The sequence below is a fragment of the Stegostoma tigrinum genome, chromosome 2 (genome assembly GCF_030684315.1).
Source record: "Stegostoma tigrinum isolate sSteTig4 chromosome 2, sSteTig4.hap1, whole genome shotgun sequence".
NCBI classification, from domain to species: domain Eukaryota; kingdom Metazoa; phylum Chordata; class Chondrichthyes; order Orectolobiformes; family Stegostomatidae; genus Stegostoma; species Stegostoma tigrinum.
In genome coordinates this window covers 91,143,112-91,162,954 of record NC_081355.1, presented here as the reverse complement: position 1 = coordinate 91,162,954, position 19,843 = coordinate 91,143,112, and the positions used below count along the sequence as shown (strand labels likewise).

General features: G+C 39.9%; 1 protein-coding gene across 1 annotated transcript in view; it reads left to right on the top strand.

Moving 5' to 3' along the window:
• The window catches only part of LOC125448293 (band 4.1-like protein 4B), a 289,715-nt gene that overhangs the window by 194,373 nt on the left and 75,499 nt on the right, over nucleotides 1–19,843 (top strand). The window contains exon 17 of the mRNA XM_059655475.1: nucleotides 5,582–5,703. Within this exon, the coding sequence (XP_059511458.1) occupies nucleotides 5,582–5,703 (122 nt within the window). The remainder of the gene's footprint in view (nucleotides 1–5,581; nucleotides 5,704–19,843) is intronic.

The window sequence follows — 19,843 nt, the reverse complement described above, 5'->3', positions numbered from 1 at the left end:
AACTGTTAACTTAGAAATCAGCAGCAAATGACTTAAAATAGGAAGAAATTAGAATATGAAAGTAATGAAGCAAGAAATATAAAAACAGATAGTAAATGCTCCTACATATATATAAAGAGGCAGGGTCATTGTTAAATTGAGCATTGATCCCTTTGAGGATCAGACGAGAGTGGGAAACAGGGAAATAGCTAAGATTTTGAACAAATAATTCATACATGCCTTTATAGTAGAGGACAAGTAAAGCACCTCAGTGATAATAGTAAAAAAAAATCAGAAGTCGAAAGTGTGGGAAGAATTTAAAACAGTCACAGACATTGTAGAAAAGTGCTCGGAAAGTAATGGGCTAAAAAATGATGTGCTCCTAACTGATGACTTGCATTGTAAGATGTAAAACAAAGTCGCTGTAGGGGTAGTGGATGCATCAATTGTAATCTTCCAATATTCCCAGAAAGAAGGGAAACCAAAAGTAGGAAACTGCAGGTCAGTTGGGAAAATGTTAGAAACCACTTACAAATGTAAGAGCTGGACTTTTAGAAAACTATGATACAATCAGGTAAACTCAGTTTTTTTTACAAAAATAAAATCTTATCTGACCGTTATTTTTAAAGATTCTTTTAACGATTTTACATCTAAGTTGAGTGGAAGATTAACAGGAAGCAGCAAATTGACTTATATGTGTCAATTCAGGTTGCAAACTGCAATTTATGGGGTGCTGGCAGGGCCAGTGTTGGTGCCTCAACTGTTTACAATCTATGGTGGTGACTTTGAAGAGTCTTTCTGCATTGCAGCCAAACTTGCTGATGACACAAAGATACTTAGAATAGCAAGATATGAGCAGGATTCCGAATCTTCCAAGGGATATTGATAGGATAAGTGAACAGTAAAAAAAAATGACAGGTTTAGTACATTTGGGAAAATGTGAAGTTTTCCAGTTTGGCAGGAAGAACAGAAATGCATTGTATTATTTCAATAAAGTGAGACAGTCGAATACTGATGTACAGAGGGATCTTGTTGATTTCATATATGATTCACAGAAATTTAGCATGCAGGGATGACAAGCAGTTAGAAAGGAAAATGGGATGTTGCCTTTTATTATAAGGGATTGTAATATGAAAGAAGGGAAATCTTACTACAGCTGTACAGAGCAATGGTGAAACTGCAGGCAAAATAATGCTTATAGTTTTGTTCCTGTTATTTGAGGAGAGATATACTTGCATTGGTGGCACTTCAGAGAAGGTTTACTTGAGCCCTGGCTTTCTTATAAGCAAAGTGGAGAGGTGGGAATTAAGCTCATTAGAGTTTAGAAGACTGAGTTGATCTTATTGAAACATACAGGATTCAGATAGGTCTTCGCAATTTATTGTTGAAAGATGTTCCCCCCACCCCCCCCCGCCGATAGAATCTAGGAAATAGGGGATACTGTTTTAAAATGAGGGGTTTGTGATTTAAGTTGGAAGTAAGGATGACTTTCTTCTGAGGGGGTAAAAGCTTTGGTATATTCTGCCCCAAAGAGTCTTGTACCTGCTCATTGAATATATTCAATGCTGTGCTGCACAGATTTTTGATCTACTGGAGAGTAAAGGGTTATGGCTAAAAGGCAGGAGAGTGAAGCCAAGGCCATGATCAGCTCAGCCATGATTTTCTTGAATAATGGAGGAGTCTGGAAGAAGCTCCTGGGCTACTTCTGCTTCTATTTCTTGTGGCATACTTGGAGAGGTTTAGATCATTTCTAAAGATTTGGAGCATCAAATAATAGGCTGTGTATAGTCAGAAAGTATGTAGAGTGATTTTCTTAAACTGGATCAGTTAGATGTGTTAACTGTATAAAGTAAGGAAAATACAGACTTTTTAAATGTGATTAGCTACTGGATATAGTATTGAACTTGTTTTTATATTTATTTTCATTCTGTATTACAGGTTTACCTTGTGCCCTTGCCTTTCTACCTAAAGTTATGGATGCATTATCATGTACCTAGGAGCATAGTAATGATTGGACCATTTAGATCCTTGAACCTATTCTGTCATTCAGCAAAATCATGGTTGATCTTACTCCATATACCCTCTTTGTCCCATTTCCAATATATTTTAGTTAACACAAAACTATAAATCTCAGATTTAAAGTTAACAATTGATCTCAGTTTAATGGCTGCTAAGGAAGTGAATTCCTTGGAACATAGAATGGGCCCCTCGGTGCACGATGTTGTGCCAACCTATCATCCTGCTCTAAGGTCAACTAACCTGCATGCCCTTCATTTTACTATCATCCGTGTGCCTATCCAAGAGCCACTTAAATGTCCCTAATGTATCTGACATAACTAATCAATTCTTTGAGATTAGGAAGTGTTTCCTATTTTGCTTCTAAAGAAGTGTGCCCCCTAGTCTTTAGACTCCCCAGCATTTCACTTTGTGTACCCTTCCTGTTCCCCTTCCAAAATTCCAAGAATACACCACTAGTTTGTGCAATTTCTCCTTCTATTTCAACATGTGAACTGCAGCTATCTTTATCAAACCTACCTTGCATTCCTTGCAAGGCCAGGATATTTTTCCTGAACTGTGGTGCTCAACAGCTCATAATATGAATCAGATCTTTGTGTAGTTGAAGCATGACTTCTATCCCACCCCCACTTTTGTATTTCTATTCATCTAGATAAAAAGGCCCGGATGTGATTATCCTTTCACTTACAAAGCTTTCTCTTGACATTTCAATAATATATGCATCCAGGACTCAGCTTTTCTTCTAATTTCAGTTTATTGTGCTATGAGGGCCTTTGATGGTTGAATTGGAGTGGGGCATTTGTGCAGGCTGTTTGTTCCCTGTAGAGTACATTGCTTTTGTGTCCATGCAGGTTGTGGAAAGATTACCTGGACCTTCAGAACACAGTCATCAAGACTCTTTGGACCTCTAATGTTTCTATATATTCAAAATTTAAAAAGTTCCCCATTTCAATCCTTTTTAGATCCACTATGGGTGACCTCTCTTTCGCCTGTCTCCATCCATTTGCTAGTTTTGCCCATTCGTTTAATCCAGCAATATCTCTTTGCTTGCTTTCATCTACATTGTTTGCAATGTTGTTTATCTTTGTGTTGCCAACAAATTTGAATATGTGACTTTCTATCACATTAACTAAATCATTAATAACTCTGTCAAGTAGTTGAGGTATGAAAATAATCTCTCTTTCTTGTTATATTACCTGCTTATTAACCCTGTTTCCCACAACCAATTTCCTAACCTGGTTAACACTGTATCTTCAAGTCTGTTTTAGTCTCTTATGAAGCATTAGGATTCACTTGGGTAGCATGCTGGAAATCGAGCCCTGCTATGATTTTATGAAGTGTGCAAAGTTCCCAATATACCTGAGTTTCAGAATCTTGGGTTGATAGAAAACACAGCTCAAGTTCCTGCACTGGTACCAATGAGCTGAAGCTGCCTGAGCTGCAGACAAGTACAGCAGATGTGTTTATTCTGGTCTCAATGGCATGCAGCAGCTCCAAATGATGCATTGGCTGTTCTGCCATTAATATGTTTTAATTAATTACTTACTTATTTTACAAAATTATTTATTTTTTGTGTATTTTATTAACCTTGCTGCCAAGTCCAATCTATTTCAATCTTTGTCATAGAATATTCCTTAACTACTGAACAGATATGTATCAAATAGCTAGATTTTTTTGTTCCTGTAATAGGGTAAGACTACACTTGCAAATAAGTACATCAGTTAGTTGAGGCACCAAACAAATAAGTCTCTTGCTTGTTAGAGTACGTGCGTATTTACCTACAGAGTGAAAAATATTAAGAAAAAAAAATTTCTGAAGAAGGATCCTGACCCGAAACTTTAGCTCCTAAGATGCTGCCTGACCTGCTGTGTGCCTCCAGCTCCACGTTGTGTTACCTCTGACTCCAGCATCGGCAGTTCTTACTATCTCAAAGCAAAGGAGTACCTCCTCACCCTAACTCTTATACATCCCTTACCCACCCAGCTAATAGGATTCTGTTCAAAGTCACGCTGTATTTATATATTTTTGAAAGTAAAGGGTTAGCTGACACCAATTACAGAAAGACCAATTTTAGTTGCTTTCCTTAATTAACCAACTTCAGCAGCTTTTCCAGCTGAGACCATATAAAACCCTGTTTATTGCTAGAACAAATTAGAAATAAACAGTAGTTTTCAGTTCAGTGTTAAATGCAACTAACATTAGATTTTTACGTAGAGTTTATGATTCCCTTACCCACCCAACTGCCAGCACCTTCAAAACAAGTCTGTGTAATATCATCCTTTCATTTTGGGCTAGATGTTCAATGATTTAATGATGCCTGTGTAAAGCACATTTTCAAGATGTTCTAATTGACATAAAACATAGACATGTAAATAAAAACTGTTATTCTTTAGGATCTGGTCACGGACATTGTGCATTATCCCCCTAGATTTGCTCTTTCACACCCCTCCTGTCTCTCAATAAGACAAAGTCATTCAACAGGCTTGCTATATTTTATTGATTGACATTCTAAAGTTAAAGTAAAAAGGTTGTACAGGCACTGGTTATAACCTGACTGCACATGAAAGCTGGAGCTCTCAGCTTACACCAGTGACATGTTTCTCTTGATTGTACATGCAGTGGACATCCAGATTTCAGTGAATGTGTTTACTGGTGTTACAGACCATGTGCTGTGGGGTTTAAAACCTTGTGTAACCCGATTACAGAAAGTAACTCCTTTCTGTTGAAGCTTCAGCAATTCATCTGAGCCACTGACCACATATATGGGAAAACTTTGCTGAATCCCACAGAATAATTCTGACTCGTGAACTGATTGCAGTTGGATGAGAAAAACACATCAACTTGTCAAATTTGCTCTTTGATTTCCTATCTGGGAGGCTATGACTCTGTGCGTCTGCACTGGTTAGTCCTCTTGGTATCTCTCTCACGATTTCCTGCTAAATTCCACAGGGGTGTCACGTCGGCACAGTGGTTAGCACTGTTGCCTCACAGCGCTAGGGAACCAAGTTTAATTTAACCCTCCGGTGACTGTCTGTCAGGAGTTTGCACATTCTCCCTGTGTCTGTGTGGATTTCTGCCTGGCGCTCTGGTTTCCTCCCATAGTCCACGGATGTGCAGTTTAGGTGGTTTGGCCATACTAAATTGCCTCGTAGTGTCCAGGGATTTGGAAGCTAGGGTGGGTTAGCTGTGGGAAGTGTGAGGTTGTCGGAATGGGCGTGTGATGTTCTTCAGAAGGTTGATGCAGACTTAATGGGCCAAATGACCTCAATCTGCACTTTAGGGATTCTGAGAGAAGTAAATTGACATCTTCTGGGCAGGCAGCAGGCATTCATTCTCCGATGAGGAGAACAAAGTAAGTTACCTTAAAAAGTTACTTTCTACCCCAAGATCTTAGATCATTATTGCATCACGATTTTAAATTTGATTTTGTATTTTTTCTCTTAAATAGTGATTGCTGCTGTTAAATTTCTTATTGGCTAACGTTTTTCTTTTCAGAGCCAATGTTGTCATTATTCCTTTGATATTTACAAAGCTTACCAGTATTTGATGCTGTCATTTGTAATTAGTTTATTTACTTTTACTTTAGAGTTGAGCTCAACTGTTCTTCCACACTATGAGGAGGTTGGCATATGCTTTAAGCAATTGGAAGTTGAAGCCAGTAAGCTGACTGGACAGTGGCCCTCATTACATATCAACATGAATAACAAGGTAATTCATTATACTGTAACCTTAGCTATTTTATAGCTTATATGAGTTGCTCTTAATTATTTATTTCCCTGTAGCTAATATAGTATTTCCATACCTCAATCGATCAACTGAGCGCTTTATTCATAAGCTTTCTACACCCACCTGGGGATAGGTATATACAATGATTGATTTGATCTTTATTTTATCATTAGTCATGTTTCATGCATAACAGTAATTAAACTGCACAAGTCCAAACTCGCACAGGAATAATTACATTTCAAAACAAATTTAATCTCCTATTGTGGGCTTTGAGATACAAACCCTTGGAGATTAATAACATTGAAAGTAAACGTAACAGTGTCAGTTGATAAACTAAGAAGTAATAATGGTCATTTGATAGTACAGAAATTGAGTATTGTTGGAAAAAAACACACTTTGTTAAAGCTTTTGTCTCATTTGGACAATTTGCAAAAGTACCAATTAAGGAAAAACCACATTTATACATGTGTGAGAGGAGAGTGTTGATTGGTTGGCAGTTGGACTCTGGTCGAGATGTTGCCATGAAGTGCACACCATTTAGCGCCAGGCTCTTGCTAAAGTTTAAACTAGCAGGTTGATTCTGATGACCAGAACATTGCCTTGAGAAATGAACCAAAGAATGGCTATCACCTGTTTTACAGAGTGGAAACAGAAACAGTGCTTGCACTTCTGCACAGTGCCTGTGCATTAATATATAAAGCTTTTAATACACACAAGTGTAGTCACTATGAGCCCAAGGGACAATCCAAAATTGGTTGTCAGTATAATACTTGAAGATTCCTCAAGATTGTCTGTCTAGTTTCAGAATCACATCTGACGTGGGACACTACTGTAGGTTTTGCAGCACAGTACAGTCACAACCTTAATGGTTACAATTAGCCACATGGACATGCTCTTCGATATAATCTGCCAGTCTTTAGGACGTGAGACCTACATACCTGGCATCACACTGGCACTGAAATTCATATACCATGTTACTCATTTGTGTCATAGGGAGAATGTCTTTTTGGCTTGACAGTAGTATCCTATTATTTGAATACCACTGTTGTTGGTTCTGTACAGTAGCAGAGTGAAACAGCTCAGATCACCCGATGCTCACACATTTAAGATACATTCCAGGGTAAACTGTGCACCTTTTCACGATCAAGAAATAATTGCCTCTAGATGTTACATTTATGAATATGCAGGGCGCTGTTATTTGCAGCCAAAAAGAGCATGTACGTGCACTGCCTGTTTTAACTCAATAAAATAAGTTACACCCATTTACTGTTTAATTTATCAGGTCAGCAGAGTTGACTGCCTACTTTGAAACCTTAAAATCATCAGTTGTTGCATTTGCCGAGACAATGCCTCTACCAATCAAAATCCATTTGCGAATGAGCCACCACTATCCTCTTCAACTATATCAGGGTTTTTTTTCCTTTTATCAGTGTTCCTATGAATTAACCTGACGAGTGTAAGATGAAGAGCTTCTACAAAATGTGTTTTTTTTCAGCAATTCTCAAATTTATAAAAGGACGTTTATGTAGTCAAATATTAACATGCAATCAGAACATCCCTAAACCAAGATAGAAAAAATATTATGGGCAGAATCTTTCGAGAGTTTGATGTGGCTATGGGGTAATTTTTGGCAGAAATGTGTGAAAAGTCTCGTGAGACCCACCTTGACATCAGGAGCATCTCACACCATCTTTTGTTTTTGAGGAACAGTGAGGCAGTTTTGTCAGGGAGTTCTCAATTAAAGAAGATTTTTATTGACTCCCCAACTCATTAGCAATTCAGCTTCCTTTATATTACCAAACACAACAAGGAAACTGAAGTCGATAAATTTCAACATGAAAATAGAACGAACAACTGGCAACTTCAAGATAGCAAAGTGTGAAGCTGGATGAACACAGCAGGCCAAGCAGCATCTTGGGAGCACAAAAGCTGACGTTTTGGGCCTAGACCCATCATCAGAGGGTCTAGGCCTGAAACATCAGCTATTGTGCTCCTAAGATGCTGCTTGGCCTGCTGTGTTCATCCAGCTTCACACTTTGTTATCTCGGATTCTGCAGCATCTGCAGTTCCCATTATCTCAACTGGCAACTTCAGGTCTTCACTTACTCTGAAGGGTATCTATTTTAGACAGTGGGTACCAACATCTTATCCCATGCCCACAGACATTCACATCTGCCATGTGACGTGTTTCATGGCACATCTCCAAACTACTTACAAGATGCTCCTGCACTTCAGTGCTTGCTACTTACTCACTCAGCCTATCTGGTTGCTCGTGGCATTCCTGCTTTGCATTGTATAACTTTCCTTTTTTATGCATTGTCCCCTCAGTCAGAGATACCAAGCTCAAATTACTTCTGTCTAGCCGTGCAGTTTTGCACAGACAGAAAACTAGTACACTTGTCGCAGGCCACAGTCAAGTGGCACAGCCTTTCCACAGAGAGTATGAGCAAAGGAAGTCAAGGGAAGATCTGATATCAATCCGGGTGTGGAAATGGTCAAACAGCTACGTGGGGTAGTCAGAATCAGGATGCTGTCCATCTGTGTGGCAAGGGCCTGAATGTCCGGCAGTCCACCTGCTGTATTGAATGTTTCTGCATCTTTGGGTGCTGTTTTCCTCTTGGACTGAGGGGGTGCAGGTATAAAGGAAGATGAAAATAGGTGGCAGCTGTTACTTTTGATGCATGTGACAAGGTGTCGTGAGCAAGTGAGTAGGTAGCATAGAGGGCACACAGGGTTATTGTGTCAGGGCTTGGGATGACTGAGAGCAAGTGAGAAAAGATGCTGCAGGCAATAGTGAGAGAAGTAGTAGATGAGTCTTGGAGGGAAGTGACAGAGAGAGTGAGCTTGAGGTATTGAGGAAAGATGCTGGCACTTAGACTGGCAGAGTGGAGAAGGCCGTTGATCATCATCCTACAATGCTAGGTATTGCTCCAGACAGCTGAAAATATTGTAACTCAGGTGGCAACTTGAGGCTAGGCAGGCATAGTCTGGAAATTGCTGGAAAAGCTCAGCAGGTCTGGCAACAGCTCTGGAGAGAAATCAGAGTTAACATTTCTGGTCGAGTGATTGCTCCCCAAAACTTGGGGGGAGTTCTGAGGAAGGGTCACTCAACCTGAAATGTTAACTCAGAGAAACCAGAACATTCACAGTTCTTTTGGTTTTTATTTTGCATATCCTAGGTGGGTGGAAAAATGATCTTTGGCAGAGTCCAGCCTCTCCACGACCCCATCCAGTAGGAGCTCAGGGCCTTGCCCGCAAAGTAGTTGGCACTTTCCCCTATTAGCCGTGTCTAAGACAACTGTCAGGGGCCATGCAAAGCAGTCAGGACCAACAGTGATTGTCTGGGTGCACAATGGGCTATTTAAAATGGTGAGGTGCAGGAGATGCCTGTTAATTCTGTATATCCCAGCAGTGACAAACTGTTCCGGAAGGTCACATGGTAGGATGGGGCTAGAATTGGATGGGAAGAATGCTGTGGGGACAGGATAGATAGTTAAAGAGGTGGGTTTAGTAAGATGTTGAGAAAATCTGCTAGGCCTCACGATGAAAATCCTCCAAAGTAACTTGTTAAACACAAGAAAAGCAACAGATTTGGTCCTAGGTGTAATTATTGATCACTCTCTAAAAATATTGGAGGCTGTTAGTCCCATAGATAATTAAATTCTAGAAACATTGGAGGATAGTGGTTTATTTCAAGCTTGTATAAAGTTTAGAATGTCTTATTTAGAATATTATGGGCAATTTTATGTTGTGCTCATACCTTCAAATAATATTGAATGGAGCAGAAAATATTCTCAAGAGCTAAGTTTTATTTGTGGTGGTTTCTACTTTAAAGGAGAAAGATAACACATTTAGAGTATGCCAGTGCCATAAATTGCATTAATGATGGTACATGTAAAATTTAGAAGTTCTCAGAATCCCTGCATTGAGGAAGCAGGCCATTCAGCCTATCGAGTCAGCACTGACCGTCTGAAGACCATCCACCACATTGCCCCACCCCCCAATCTCTGTAATCCTGTATTTCCCACAGATCTCCCGAGACACTCTGGGTAATTTAACATGGCCAATGTACTTAACCTGCGCATCTTTGAACTGTGGGAGGAAACTGGAAAACCTGGAGGAAACCCATTCAGACATGGGGAGAATGTGCAAACTCCGTACAGACTGTCACTGGAGGGTGGAATAGTACCCAGGTCCCTGGTGCTGTGAAACAGCAGTGCTAGCCACCATGCTGCCCAATGTTGCCAGACTGTGGTACGTGGAGCCAGTGAATGCCAACAAAGAGAAGAGTTTGTAACATAAGCTGTGGGTTGCAGAGTTCTGAAAAAGTTTCTGGAGGTGAACTTGTGGAGGAATGAAAGTGATTGGACAACTTGAGTCTTAGGATGATAAATGTACACATTTGACAAGAAGGAAAAACAGGATTTTCTGGATAAGATTGTAAGTATTCTTGATAATGGACTGAATATTGAGTTTGAACAGAAATTGGATAAGACAGGACAACTAAGTATTGGCCCTAAAGGTTCAGTTTGAATCAGAAACCATCGAACAAGACAGAATCAGTATAAGAGGTATAAATTTTCTAGTGTAATTTGAACATGATAGCATTTGTGTTGTTGAAGAAATGGAGAAAGTTCTGACTTCTCTAGGAGCTTGATGTCAATGTGTTCATACAATGAAAGGCAGCAATGGATAGGCAGAGCCATATCACTCAGTGTGTTTAGTGGGAGTTCATTGTTAATCATGTCACCATGATTAATTCTATGGGTGGAATTTTATAGGGTTTGAACAAACAAATTAAGAAAAGAACTGTGGATGTTGGAGATTGGAAATGAAAACAGAAATTGAAGGAACTGGCAGGTTTGGCATCATCTGTGGGGAGAAAGCAAAGTCAATGTTTTGAGTCCAGTGACCCTTCATCTGAACAACATGGGCTATGGCATGTTGTGAGGCAGATTCTTGTGACATTTGCAGTCAAGTCCATCTCAAGGTCAGGAGCAACTCACCATGGTTTTCACAAGCGGTATGGTGAGATACCAGCTGACTGGGAGGACAAATAGTTAATAGCATGACTCACTTCAGTAAAATTCCCATCTTGCAAAACTGTCCACATGATCTGGACATAGGTAAACTCAACATGAAAATCAGCAAGCATCTGGAGATTCAGCTCTCTTCCTGCTCCAAACAACCCCAATGTTGGAAACTGGGCACCAATACCTCAGGGCATGCTCAATGGGTATCTGTCACACACACCCCTTGTTCACAGACATTGTCATCGACATGTGTGAGTCTTTACAAAATCACATGGCACATTTCCAGTCCACTTATAGGACAGTTCTGCACTTCAGTGCTTTACGTTAGGCTGCACTAGCAAATATCATTTCAACGCTGTTACAAGGACACTGTGCACTCAGGGACAGACACCCAGCTCATGGAGTGCAGCAGGCTGCATCTCTGGGCTCTTCACTTCTTGTCATAACACTCTCTCATTCTGAGCATTACTGGATACTCACAGCTTACCTGCCTTGCCTTGCCTTATGCGCATTTCCCTATCAGCCAGACAGTGGTTTTATATTACTGTTGTCTGGCTGTGCCGTTTAGCACACAGATGAAATCAGAAAGATTGTCATAGTTGTCAGCACGCCTTAGTCAAATGGAGAGAGAGAGAGAGCCTTCACTTGTGTTCCCAGCACAACAAGTCAAGGGCAGTCTCCAGTACCAATCCACGGCCTGCTCGGGAGGTCAGAGTCAGGATCCTTTCTTTACAAGGGGGGAGAAGCCAAATGGTAGGCAGCATATCCACTGTTATAATTCTGTCTGCCCAATTGTTGGCTGTTTTCTTCATGGAAAGAGACAGAAGCAAGTTTTACAGAAAATGCATGTGGGTGGCACAGCTGTTACTTCTGGTACAGGTGAGGAAGTGTCCTGAGTGAATGAGTAAACAGCTCAGAGGCACGCACTGTTAGTGGTCTCATGGTGTTTGATGGGTGAGGATGAGTGGGGAAGATGTTTGTAGGCTATAATGTGCGTAACACAAGCCTTGGCGGGAGGTAGATTTAGTAGCAGCAGGAGAGTAAGGATAAGATATTGGAGAGAAGCTGATGGTGCCTTCACTGCTGGAGTGGAGAATGGTATTCTTCATCATTTTACACTGTTAGGCATTCCTCCAGATAGGTTGAGACTGTTTTAACCCAAGGGGGAAACCTCAGATCAGACTGGCCTGGTCTGGTATCATGGCCTCCACTGCTGGTCCTGGATGAAGAAGTTGTCCTGCCTACGCACCACCCGATCCAGCAGGGCCCCCAGCACACTGCCCACAAAGTAGGGCATCAGTTTCCCAAGGCTGCCATGTCTGGGGCAAATGACAAAGAATGTGCAGTGCAGATCCAAATTGACAGTGTTTGTCTGGGTCCACAGCAGGCTTTTAAAGATAATGTGGGTGCTAGGGGCACTGGTGAATTCAGGAAAAATCTAGCATCGGTAAGTTATTCTTGGAATGCAATAAGATGGGGTGGAAATTGGACATGAGAGATGCCATAGGAGCGAGGAGGTAAGTAATGAGGCTAGATTGGTAAAGACACAGTAAGAGAACTTGCAAGGCTTTCTGGTGCCAAACCCTCAAAACTTCGTCACAACTCAGATTTAGCTGTAAAGTCATAAGATTCAGCTCTATGCTTCAAACCTGAGCCAAAGGCAGTAAACATTGAATCTTTGTTTGGACCCAATAAGAATCTGACCATAGAAATACATAGTGGTGTATCTACTGCCATGCATAATGGTAAATATGAGCTTCATGAAGGTGTTCCAATATTTCAGCCACTGTAAACACTCTCCAATCCAAAATCGGTTGACCTTGAAAGTCTAGTTATAATTGTGTAAAAATATTTTTCGTATCCTTAAAAGCTAGAAAGTAAAATTTACTCACCTGGACAATAAAAGCTACAAGCTCTTCGTTTATACTTTTCTATCTGACTTAACAATTAATTGTGGCCAAAAACAAGACATTGACATAATATTAGATGTTCACGGTAGATTTGGAATTGCCAATAAACTTGGGGGTTGGTCATATAATGTTTGGATTCATGCTGTGATGAATACAAGGATGAATTTACAAGATAATACTTTACAAGATAAAATTAGGCTACTAATCTAGATCCTCATTTCTCTGAAACAGTTATACAGCATGGAAACAGACCATTTCAGTCTAACCAGTTCATGCCGAACATAATTCCAAACTAAACTGGTCCCACCTGCCTGCTCCTCACCCATATTCCTCCAAACCTTTCCTTTCCTATTCATGTACTTATCCAAATGCCTCTTAAACATTTGTAATTGTACTCGTATTCTCTACTTCCTCATTCCACATGCCAACCACCCACACTCTGCGTAAAACAAAAATTGCCTATTACGTCTTTTTTAAAATCTCTGTCCTCTCACCTTAAAAATGTGCCCCCTAGTTATGAAATTCCCCACCCTAAGGGAAAGTCAACTACCATTAACTCTATCTGTACCTCTTATCATTTTATAAACTTTTATAAGGTTGCATCTCAACCTCCTACACTCCAGTGAAAAAAAGTTCCAGCCTTTCCTTACAACTTCAAACCTCCAAACCCGGCAACATCCTGGTAAATATCTTCTGAACCCTCTCCAGCTTGGTAATATCCTTCCTATAACTAGAAGACCAGAACTGGACATAGTATTCCAGAAGAGGCCTCAGCAATGCCCTGTACAACCTCAACATGACTTCCCAACTCCTATACGCAAAGAACAGAGCAATGAAGGCAAGCATGCCAAACACCTTTTTAACCATGTTTCAGAGATAGTAGGACCTGCAGATACTGGAGAATCTGGGATAACAAGGTGTAGAGCTGGATGAACACAGCAGGCCAAGCAGCATCAGAAGAGCAGAAAAGCTGACATTCTGGGCCTAGACCCTTCTTCAGAAAAAAACTAGGCCCAAAACATCAGCTTTCCTGCTCCTCTCATGTTGTTTGACCTGTTGTGTTCATCCAGCTCTACACCTTGTTATTTCTTGCCTTTTTAACCATCCTGTCTATATGTGATGGAAACTTCAAAGAATTATGTACCGGGCCCTCTGTTTTACTGAACCATGCAAGGCCCTACTGTTAATTGTATAAGCTGTATCCTTGTTTGTTGTACCAAAATGCAATACCTCGCATTTATCCAGAGTGAATCCCATCTGCCATTTTTCAGCCCATTGACCCACTTGATCAAGACCCATTTGTAATCTTAGAAAACCTTTCTCACTGTCTACAATGCCACCAATTTTGGTGTCATGAGCAGACTTACAGATCATGCCTTCTGTAGTCTCATCCAAATCATTTATATAAATGTCAAACAAAAGAGAACCCAGATCCAATCCCTGTCGAACACTGCGAGTCACAGGCCTCCTGTCTGAAAAGCAACCCTCCTCCATTACTGTGTCTCCTGCTGTTAAGCTAATTGTGTATCCAATTGGCAGGCTCACCCTGAATCCCATGTGACCTAACTTTTCTAATTAGTCTACCATGTGGAACCTTGTCTAAGGCTTTATTAAAATCCAAATAAACAATATTTGCTGTGCCATCATCAACCTTTTTGGTAACTTCCTCAAAAACCTCAATCAAGTTTGTGAGACATGATTTTCCTTGCACAAAACCATGCTGATTATCACTCATCAATTTTTGCCTCTCTAAATGTCCATAAATCCTATATTTTATAATCATCTCCAACAATTTCCCCACGACCAAAGTCAGACACACAGGTCTATAGTTCCCCGGTTTCTCCTTACAACCTTTCTTAAATAAAGGTACAACATTAGCCACTCTCCAGTCTTCAGGCGTCTCACCCATAGTTATAGATGATGCAAATATTTCTGTCAGGGGTCTCGTAATTTCCTCCCTCACTTCCCACAACATTCTGGAATACATTAGATCAGGTCCTGGAAATTTATCCACCTTTGTATCCTCTAAGACCTCCCAAACTTCCCCTTCTGTAATGTGAACTGATTTTAAAACATCAGCGTTTATTTTTCTACATTCTCTACACTCCATTTCTTCCTCCACAGTAAAAACTGACACAGAATATTGATTTATATCTCTCCCATCTTGTGGGGTTCAACATAAAGACAATCTCCTTGACCTTTAAAAGACCCTCCAGTTACCCTCTTGCCGTTACAATATTTGTAGAATCTCTTTGGATTATCCTTACCTTATCTGCCAATGCTATGTCATATCCCCTTTTTGCCTTCCTGATTTCTCTCTTAAAGAATGCTTTATATTGGTTAAGAGATTCAACTGAACTAAGTTTTCTGTATCTAAAATAAGTATCTCTTTTATTCTTGACTTGAACCTCAATATTTTTATTCATCCATTGTTCCTTAATCTTACAGCCTAACACTTCACTCTAAGAGGAACAAAATGCCTCTGAACTCTTGTCATCACACTCTACAATGTCTCCCACTTGTTAGCTATCCTTTTACTATTTGCTCAATTTCAGCAAAGCCTCCTCCTCACTGAATTGGATTCAATGGAATTCTTCCATGCTACCAACTATGAGCCAAAAAACAAGACTTGTGGAACTCAAGTTTTGTTAGTTGTGATCTTCTGAATTCCTTTCAATTTTCTGAGGTAATCAGAGAAAGATTTCTCTCCTAAAAACTTCCACCCCCACCTCTTTAGCCTATCCCTGAGAAGTGCATATGTTGTGGATGCATTAAGACTTAACAACATGTTAACAACAGTGGGTGTTTGCCCATCTGTTTTTTTTTGTTTGTAATTGATGAAAATAAAATCAAGAAAGCACAAATGATAGATAATTAACTTAAACTGTAATTGCAGCATTCTAGCTAACACCAGACAGCCATCAAGGTGTGTAATTCAAATCAGTCATCCAGTTGAACTCAAATCTACATTTCCCTTTTCTACTGAACAGTTTTTATCCTCAGTTAGTATAGTTATTAAATATTCTTGAACTTGCATATTCTTTAGAAACATAACCAAAATTCCAACTAAATAATGAGCATTGGCTGTTTTGAATTCTTGTGTATTTTAATGTACATTGTTAAAATTAGCAAGTAGTGCCTTTTATTTTTAACAGTTACTTTTCCTGTCAACCATCCAGATTGTAATGTCAAGGCTGAAATCACTATGTTCACTGTGCAAACTTGATGCTGTAATAGGTACTTTAAAGCCATTCTGCAGGGTATTGACTGCCCTGCTGTGGTCACATCTTGGAGATAGCAAGAACTGTAGATGCTGGAGTCAGAGTCAATACAGCATGGAGCTGGAGATCCAGGAAAGTTGGTGTTTCAGGCCTAAACCCTTCATATGGGCTGGTGAAGGGTCTCGACCCAAAACATCAACTCTACTGCTCCTCTGATGCTGCCTGACCTGTGGTGTGCCTCAGCCCCACACTGTATTGCCTCTGGTCACTTCTTGCTGCATGTACTGTGCAAACTCATCAAAGGCACCACTCTTAGACCTGAAAAGTAACCAGTCTGCTTCAGATTACTCCAGCAACAGGTGGAAGCTAACTAATTCTCACAAATGCTGTACCGCAATATTAATGGTGTCCACCTACAACAGGATGTAACTGTTGAGCCATAAATTCATTCTGCCTATCAAACAGATAAGTAATTTGAGAAATGAATTTCAGTGCCAAAGCTAAGTATGTAGGCTGAACATATCAAAGACTGGTAGATCATATAAACCATCATATCCTTCCACTGTTCACATCAAGCAAGGTACTGACAAATGCAACCAGCCCATACCTGCAAACTGAAAACCCAGTGTCCAACATTAGAAGTGATACTGCAGTTGGGCATCATTTGATGGATAATCGTGGGTACGTCAAGAATTGCACTGAAATCCAATTTAGGGTTGTCACTTAAGCTCACAATGTGGTGGACCAAGGAGTCTTGGAAGCTGTATTTAACAATCCATTGGACCTTATTCTTTGCAGACATATGGAACATGTACACTGTCTGCTCCTGCCTCAGTTCAACAAAGTGGGTGACAGTCATTCACTGGTTCATTTCTCAGAACGATGCTCTAATCAAGCAAAGTCAATCTGGCTGGTATAAAATTGACAGAGCTTGGCAGTTAACAATTAAATATCATTAATTATTGCATGCTCCATGGCAACACCTCTCCAATCGGAGTCAATTTGCCAACCAATAAGCACTGTCCTCTCATGCAGTATATATGTTGGTTTTTCCACTTGAATTGGTATTCAAGAGGACTGACCTGATTAGTGGAACATGGAAAATGTTGACAATATGCATATTTTTTTCAGGAATACTCAAATTCTGTGCTTTCAGACAGCTAAAGATGAATTTTCTCTTTTTGTATAGCATTGCTATTGTTTTCTTTTATAGTTTGAAAGATAAATAACATATGAGTTTGATCAATGTACTTCCTACATGTTAATGTACACTCCCTTGATTCACTTGGAGAAAATAGTGAATGATATATGTTCAGACTTAATAATGGGCATTAACCTGACCCTCATCCTCCACTGACAGTCTTCCCCTGATGAGAGCGTTGACGGGGGATGTCTGTGAGGAATTGTAGATGTGAACTTGTACACAGTGAACTTCTGGCAGAAAGCTATTTTCAGTGTTAAAGGTGAATTTCATCTTCCTGTTATTTTGATTAAAAGTGGTTTCAGATGAAATTAGTTGTAAAATTTTGCTTAAGGAACTCTTCTGTCTTATTGCAAAGCATTGTCTCTTTTGGAAAATAAGAATATTGCAATATTGGAGTTCTTTTTAAGTTAGCAATAATTGCTAAAATGCTGCAGTCCATCAAACAGTTTGAATCAGGTGACCAGATTTGTCTCACTGATAATGAAATCAATAAAATGTTAGTGGGGTGGCTAGTTAAGTATAATAGAACATAGAACATAGAACAGTACAGCACAGAACAGGCCCTTCAGCCCACAATGTTGTGCCGACACTAAAAAATAATGATTCGCGATATGAAAAGAATGCAGATGCTGGATATCTGAAATAAAACCAGAAATTGCTAGTAACAATTACTTAGGTCTGGCCTAAGTATCTGTGAGAGAGTTAATATTTTGACTCGAGTATGATTAATCTTCTGAACCCTTGTTCCGAGGTCCTAGAAATATTCCCTTTTGATAGTAGTGGCTATATTTACCTGAAATAATTTGTTGTGTCTACATAATGCTGTTAAAGCAAGTTTTAATGTTAAGCTTTGCTAATTCTAGCAACAATATAATCTATCTTTGGAAGGGGCTTTTCGAAACTAGTCCCCAAAACTCAGAATAGAAGAAGTCCTGCCAGAATAGTGAGGCATTCACTGAAATAAAATGGAGTGTCTGCAAACTGAAATATTGAAACAAATTCACTGAAAAGAATCAGGGCCTTTAGATTTGTTCTTAAATTGGGATCACTGTTGAGAATGTTTCGTATTACTGCTCATGTAACTTAGGGGCCTTCACCTTTACCCACTGAGGCAGTATTTGTACCCCTTTGGCTCTCAGTCTCACCTCCTCTCTGCCCTGTCACCTTACACCATGTTTAGATAATTTTACAACATTCAATTGAGATACATTTCTTACTTTTACCATCCTGTCATTCCTAAAGTCATCTTTGTCCCCTGAATCAATGCTGCCAGTCTCTCTCTCTGTATCTTTTGTCTGCTTCATCTTGTATCCTCCCTCTCTCTACAATTCTTTCTGCGTATCCTTCTTTGCTTTTACTCTTTTTCTCATTCCTTTTGTCTTGATCCAATTACCACCAAACCCCCACCAGCCCCACTGATTGAACCACAGAAAACAACAACTGGCTATGTTACCTGTGTGCAATGCTAAGGTTTGAGCACTGATTTAAAAAAAATCTCTTGATTTTAAGCAAAAGGAGCATCATGACTAAAAGATAATTGTGCCAGTCAGGAAAAAGATTAATAAAACTGGAATAGACAATGTAAGAGAGTGATATGATTGCATAGTGATGTCAGGGTACTAGAGATGAGCATTGAATCTACCTTGCATGATGCTAATTCTTGTGTGTCAGTTATTTTATGCCCGTGCTTAGGCTATTTTTTTCTGGGAGTTTACTTGTAATTTGAGCCCAGTACATACACACAAAAATGAAATATCTGCCTCTGTCCAAAGAATTTTGAACCAGGAGTGTGCATTGTAGATTCAGAATAATGTTAACAAATAACTTAATTTTTGACAATTATAAGTGTCAAAACAAGTCAGGCTAGGATTGGACTATTTGTGTAATATCTGAAGAGTCTCATTAGAGTTTTATGTTAGGATTTGAAAGCAGTAAGAAGAGCCAAATTACTGTGTCAGCATGTTAGAGGCAAAATATTCAACATCAAATAACATTTTTCCTGACTTACTATACCCTTTCCATAGTCTACAAGGCACAAGTTTTAGTACTGCTGCCTCACAGTGCCAGGGACCTGTGTTTAATTCCAGCCTTGTGTGACTGTGGAGTTTGCATGTTCTCCCCATGTCTACATGATTTTCCACTGTGTTCTCTGGTTTTCTCCCACGGTCGAAAGATGTGCAGGCTAGGTGGATTAGCCATGCTAAAAATTGTCCTGTGGTGCCCAGAGATGTGGAAGCTTTGTGTGTTAGCCATGGTTAAAAAAAAACCCATGTGGAGTTCTGGTTAAGGGGTGGGGGAAATTTGGAGGGTTGGTGCAGACTCAATGAATCAAGTAGCCTCTTGCTGCACTGGAAGGAATCTAAGTCTTGAGTATGATGGAATGCTCTCCAGTTATCCAGATGAGAACAACTGCAACAACACTCAAACTGCATTGGTGCAGGAGTAGGCCATTCAGCCCTTCGAGCCTGTTCCACTATACAGGTGAGTTTCAGAACAAAACAGCCTAATTTATTAATATTAAGTGCACCACCAAACGATTCATACTCTTCATGATTGTTGCAGTGATGGCCATGTGTACATTTACAAGGTACACTGCAGCAACTCACCAAGGTTTCTTTGGCAATACTTTGAAAGCTGCAGCCCTGCTACACACCATCTTTACTGGGACTATGTTGCTGCCCTTCACTATTCCTCTATCACTGGGTCAGAATCATGAACCTTCCTGATCTCTAATAATACTGTGTTTGTACCGAC